Source organism: Colobus angolensis, unplaced genomic scaffold (assembly GCF_000951035.1).
Source record: "Colobus angolensis palliatus isolate OR3802 unplaced genomic scaffold, Cang.pa_1.0 Scaffold1, whole genome shotgun sequence".
Classification (NCBI taxonomy): domain Eukaryota; kingdom Metazoa; phylum Chordata; class Mammalia; order Primates; family Cercopithecidae; genus Colobus; species Colobus angolensis.
Window position 1 is genome coordinate 14,212,065 of NW_012110918.1, and position 5,669 is coordinate 14,217,733.

The following is a 5,669-nucleotide window of genomic DNA, read 5'->3' on the forward strand; positions in this document are numbered from 1 at the left end:
TCAAAAAAAAAAAAGAAATGCTGCCGCTGTATGACACTTTATAAACATAATTCCTCCGGACCAGAAAGACCTGGAAAAATGGGCCGGGCACAGTGAGCTGAGATCCGGCCACTGCACTCCAGCCTGGGCAACAGAGCGAGACTCTATCTCAAAAAAAAAAAAGAAATGTTGCTATCCTCTTAGATTAGTAATCCCCACACATTATTATTTAATTTTTATCACATCGTTTTGGAAATGTATATTATTCAAATAACCGTATTCATGTTGCTATTGTGTGTGAAACATTGTATGCTGGTAGTTTCTTTGAATGGGGTAGCCTTCTTGTTGTATAAACGACACTCATTAAAAATTCACTTGGGTCTGAGCGAGGTGGCTCACGCCTATAATCCTAACACTTTGGGAGGCTGAGGTGGGTGGATCCCAAGGTCAGGAGTTTGAGACCAGCCTGGCCAACATGGCAAAACCCCGTCTCTACTAAAAATGCAAAAATTCGGGCCGGGCGTGGTGGCTCACACCTGTAATCCCAGCACTTTGGGAGGCCGAGGCAGAGAATTGCTTGAATCCAGGAGGCAGAGGTTACAGTGAGCCGAGATCGCACCACTGCATTCCAGCCTAGACAACAGAGCAAAACTCCGTCTAAAAAAAAAAAAGTAGCCAGGTGTAGTGGCGGGCATCTGTAATCCCAGCTCCTCAGGAGGCTGAGGGAGGAGAATCACTTGAACCCAGGAGGCAGAGGCTACAGTGAGCCAAGATCACACTGCTGCGCTCCAGTCTGGGTGACAGAGCAGCAAGACTCTGTCTCAAAAAAATTCTCTTGGGTACAAGTTGACAGTGGTAGGAAGTAGAAACAATTTTGTATTCACTTAAGATAGATCATTTCACCCTACCTCCAAACAATGTTTAATGCCTGCCTTGGTAACATGTCCAATTCTGTCTCTGTACAGATACCGAGTGGCAATCTGGGTATGTTTGGCAATAGTGGAGCAGCACAAGCCAGGACCATGCAGCAGCCGCCACAGCCACCAGTGCAGCCTCTTAACTCTTCCCAGCCCAGTCTCCGTGCTCAAGTGCCTCAGTTTCTATCCCCTCAGGTCAGATCCACGTCCAAGCAGGACTAAGCAACAGGATGCAGATGCCGGTTTCTCGTGGGGTCCTGTGTTACCTGGAAGTGAGAGCTGAGTTAATCCATGTTTGAGAGAAGGCCTTCTGGTTTTTAATCTGTAAATTAATTTTAGACTGTAAAGTAGTAAACCGATTCTCCTGACCCAGGAGACATTTTCAGAGCTTGCTCCTTGGAATGCCTCAGCCACCTAAACTAACATTTGGCCTCTTCCTAGTCAGAAGCAATATTGAGGGGGAAGGACCTGCCCAACACAATCCCATTGATGTGCTTTTGCCCCAGTCTTTCTCGAGAAAATTATTCAGATGAACCCAGTGAACTGTCCTAGTTTGGTGGGAGAGGAAAGTAACACACTGTAGTATTGCTGAGGATGTAAAAGAAACCCTTAGAAGCAGCCAAGGACTGAATCATGCTTTAATGAGAAACTAAATGTGATCTTATATAATAGTATGTATATTATAGATTTTCAGTTATGTTTAATATTCAGCATTAGATCATTTTTGCCAATAGAGATGGGTTTTTTTTCTTTCTCTGATACCTTTTTAGAAGTGAACCGTAGAGATTGTTAAGAAAAAAAGGTTGCTGGGTGCGGCGGCTCACGCCTGTAATCCCAGCACTTTGGAAGGCTGAGGCGGGTGGATCACCTGAGGTCAGGAGTTCGAGACCAGCCTGGCCAACCTGGTGAAACCCCGTGTCTACTAAAAATACAAAATTAGCCAGGTGTGGTGGCTCATGCCCGTGATCCCAGCTACTTGGGAGGCTGAGGCAGGAGAATTGCTTGACTCCAGGAGGTGGAGATTGCAGTGAGCCAAGATCATGCATTGCACTCCAGCCTGGGCAACAAGAACAGAAACTCCTCAAAAAAAGAAAGAAAGGAAAAAAGGTCAAATCGAATTAAGCAAAAGGATATTGCTGTTTTGCATGGCTCTGAGGCCTAATGCATATCAATTGTTGTTGTTAATATTGTTTATTTTTAGCACATTTTACAATTTTAGGCTTTGGACCCAGTTTCTAATTACAGTGTTAGTTCTTACCCCTTATAAGGTATTTGATGATCGATGGTATTGATAACATCTTTGCTGTGTGGGTAACTCAGGGCTCTGATAATTCTTCCCACGTAATTCTGATGTGAAGGTTGACTGGAGCCTGCCCTGAGAGAACAGCAGCATCTTGAAGTACTTACTACATTCTCGCATTCTTCTAGCAGAGAGGGAAAAAACTACTTTCTTCCCCAAGAGACCTCTAATATCAAGAAGATAGTTAAGATTTCTGAGGGATCTTATTTTCAAACTGTCCCAAAAGAGAATGTGTTAATTCATCAATCTTCTATTATTCATAAAATTTAATTTAAATGTGTTCAGTTTGTTGGAATATGGTGTCTTAGTCCATTTGGGCTGCTGTAACAAAATACCTTAGACTGGGTCATTTACAACAGCATGAATGTATTGCTTGCAGTTCTGGAGAGTGAGAAGTCCAAGATCAAGGTGCCAGGCGATTCAGTGTCTGGTGAGGGCCCGTTTCTCCTAGATGGCAACTTGTATGCATCTTCGTGTGGTGGAAGGGGCGAATGGGCTTTCTCAGGCCTCTGTCATTAGGATGCTGATTCCATTCATGGGGTCTCCTGATCACCTCCCAAAGGCCCCAGCTCTTAATACCACCACAATTAGGGTTTAGGTTTCAACATAGGAATTCTGGGGGAGGGGACACAGACATTCAGACAATAGCATATGGGAAGGCAATGCTAGCATACGAAAAAGAGCAGGATGCACTAGGCACTGCAGTGAGGATCATTCTCACTCTATAATTGTTCAAATCCAGGTTTACGCACTGAGTTGATAGTGGACAATTATCAGTGTAACTAATACATTTAACTATTATCAGGTAATAAGATCAAAGTTATTAGATAATAGTTAAATGTATTCATTAGGATATAGGATAAGCCACTATAACAAAGAGGCCTCAAAAAACAGTAGTTTAAACTAGGTAGACATTGATCTCTCTCAGGTTACAGTGCAGAAAGAAGCAGTGCAGGGATTGGGGGCAGCTCTGCCACAGCCACTTCCCAGTAACAGGGAAAAAGGCAGCACTCTTGTGCAGGTGGCCTTGAAATTGCACACACCACTTCCAGTCACATCCTACTGCCCAAACCTAGGCCACAGCTGCACCCAGTTTTGAGAGGCAGTAGCAGAAGAAGCAGTTAGTCTTACCCACACAAAGCAAACCAGCATGTCCCAAATGGCAAGGCATCTGTGTGCCAGCTCACTGTTTCTTCCGTATTTCCATGTTACCTGTAAGTACTGATAGGAAGGACACAGAACCTTGGGAAGTTCATTTATAATTAAAATATTGGGAGGATGAGATCTCTGAAGACTTTCCTTCTTCCTTCCCTCCTTTCTTTTTTTTTTGAGGCAGAGTCTCACTCTGTCGCCCAGGCTGGAGTGCAGTGGCGCGATCTCGGCGCACTGCAAGCTCCGCCTCCCGGGTTCTCGCCATTCTCCTGCCTCAGCCTCCCCAGTAGCTGGGACTACAGGCGCCCGCCACCACGCCTGGCTAATTTTTTTGTATTTTTTAGTAGAGACGGGGTTTCACCGTGTTAGCCAGGATGGTCTCGATCTCCTGACCTTGTGATCCACCCACCTCGGCCTCCCAAAGTGCAGGGAATACAGGCGTGAGCCACCACGCCCGGCCCTCCTTTCTTTCTTATTCTTTACTTGCTAACTACTAATATTAAAATGTCCATACATTTTTTAATGGCCTTTGACATTTCACCCATGAGACAAATATAATTATTATTGCGGGATCTGGCCGGCAGCCCGCAATGCACCAAGGCTCTTTCTTTGTTCCCAGGCAGATTGGCAGGTCGAGAAATAAAAGACACACATGAGATAGTGAAAGCTGGGTCCAGCGTGTCACCGCCTTTTGGTCCTGCGATGCCACCAATGCACTGGATATACCAGCATTTATTATTAAGTTTAGTGAGGGCAGGGTAGGTTAGTGAGGGATATAGGGTCGTTTGATTATGAGGTGAGATGATCACATGGGATGAAGTAATTCTCTAACATAACATTGGTATGCAGAAGTAGAGTATACAGAGATAAGAATTTACGATGTAGTGTGTGCATCAGCAATTTCTAACAGAGCCTTAAAACAGAAACACAGTCTGTCCATAACCTATGTTTAGTAAGATACTAATCAGTAGTAATAATTGCAGCGAAAGCTTGTTGCAAACAATAGAAACAGGGCATGAAACTATACAACTGGTTAGACCACAAATTCTCAGAAGGGAGTATGCCTTAACCCTGAAGAGCCCTAGAAGAGCCATGGCAAGCAAGAGAAGGGCATTTATAACCCTACCTTATCCATGTGAACAAGCGTCCCTCATGCGTCAGTTTATAGGCTCTCCACAAGGGTCATATTCCATTCCCAGAGCTATGAACATCTACTTCTCTGGGATAGGAATCTTGGTGATGTGAAACCTCCCTGATGGCACGTCCGTTGATAGGCTCTCTGCAGTGGGAAGCACATCACGCACTGTCGGCTCATCCTGGCAGCCCAACCTTGCATTGTCTTTATACAGTCCTGCGTGCAATTTTGTATTTATAATAATCAGGGGCATTTCATCTTTTATTCCATAGCAGTAGTTTCCGGGGGTCTCCCTACAAATTATCACTTAATCATTTTTGAATTTTGAAAAACTACATGGACAAGTAACTATTTTAACAGAGATACAATGGCTGATGGCATATTTTTTGTTAAACAGGTTCAAGCACAGCTTTTGCAGTTTGCAGCAAAAAACATTGGTCTCAACCCTGCACTATTAACCTCGCCAATTAATCCTCAGCATATGACGATGTTGAACCAGCTCTATCAGCTGCAGCTGGTGAGTGGACAGACCCATGCGAGTTAGAGCACGCAGGCCGAGTGCTCTCCTGGTGCCCGTGCAGATGCACCAGTGTGGCGCACCACTGAGAGCAGCAGTTGTGATAATGTTTGTCTTCACATCGGGGAAGTCATTGAGACTGTCATGAAGTATTTAAACTCTTCATGAGTTAGGAAGTTCTCACTCAAAGGTGTCCTTACTAAGTTTTGTAAATGTTTTGGCCTCTTTGTTTTTGTTTTTGTTATTGTTTAGAGGCGGCATCTCACTATGTTGCCAGGCTGGTCTGGAACTCCTGGACTCAAGGGATCCTCCTACCTCAGCCTCCTGAGTAGCTGAGAGGCCTACTCAGGGTGTGCACCACTGCACCTTGCTTGGCCTGTTTGTGTTCAAAAAATCTACCAGATTTTATAATTAGGCGTGTCTTTTCATTTGAGCTCTCAGCCAGAGTTTCTGAGAACCACAGAACACAAAAAATCATTTGAGTGACTATTTTCTCAATAATTCTAAGGATAGTGTACATAAATACTATTCTAGAAGCACAGGAGAAAAATTGCTTTGTTACATATAGTAGATACCTTAGAACATTAGAACTTAATTCTCTCATGAAACCCTGGTCAAGAATGGCTGATGTGCCCTAATAATTCTTGAAAGATTTTTTTTTTTTTTTTT

The 5,669-nt window shown here is 44.0% G+C and overlaps 1 protein-coding gene across 2 annotated transcripts in view; it reads left to right on the forward strand.

Annotated features, from left to right (window-relative positions):
• Window positions 1-5,669, forward strand: part of TNRC6C (trinucleotide repeat containing 6C) — a 110,865-nt gene that overhangs the window by 77,808 nt on the left and 27,388 nt on the right. For both annotated transcript variants that reach the window (XM_011954117.1, XM_011954035.1), the window contains exons 11-12: window positions 945-1,091; window positions 4,881-5,000. In XM_011954117.1, coding sequence (XP_011809507.1) covers window positions 945-1,091; window positions 4,881-5,000 — 267 coding nt within the window. The remainder of the gene's footprint in view (window positions 1-944; window positions 1,092-4,880; window positions 5,001-5,669) is intronic.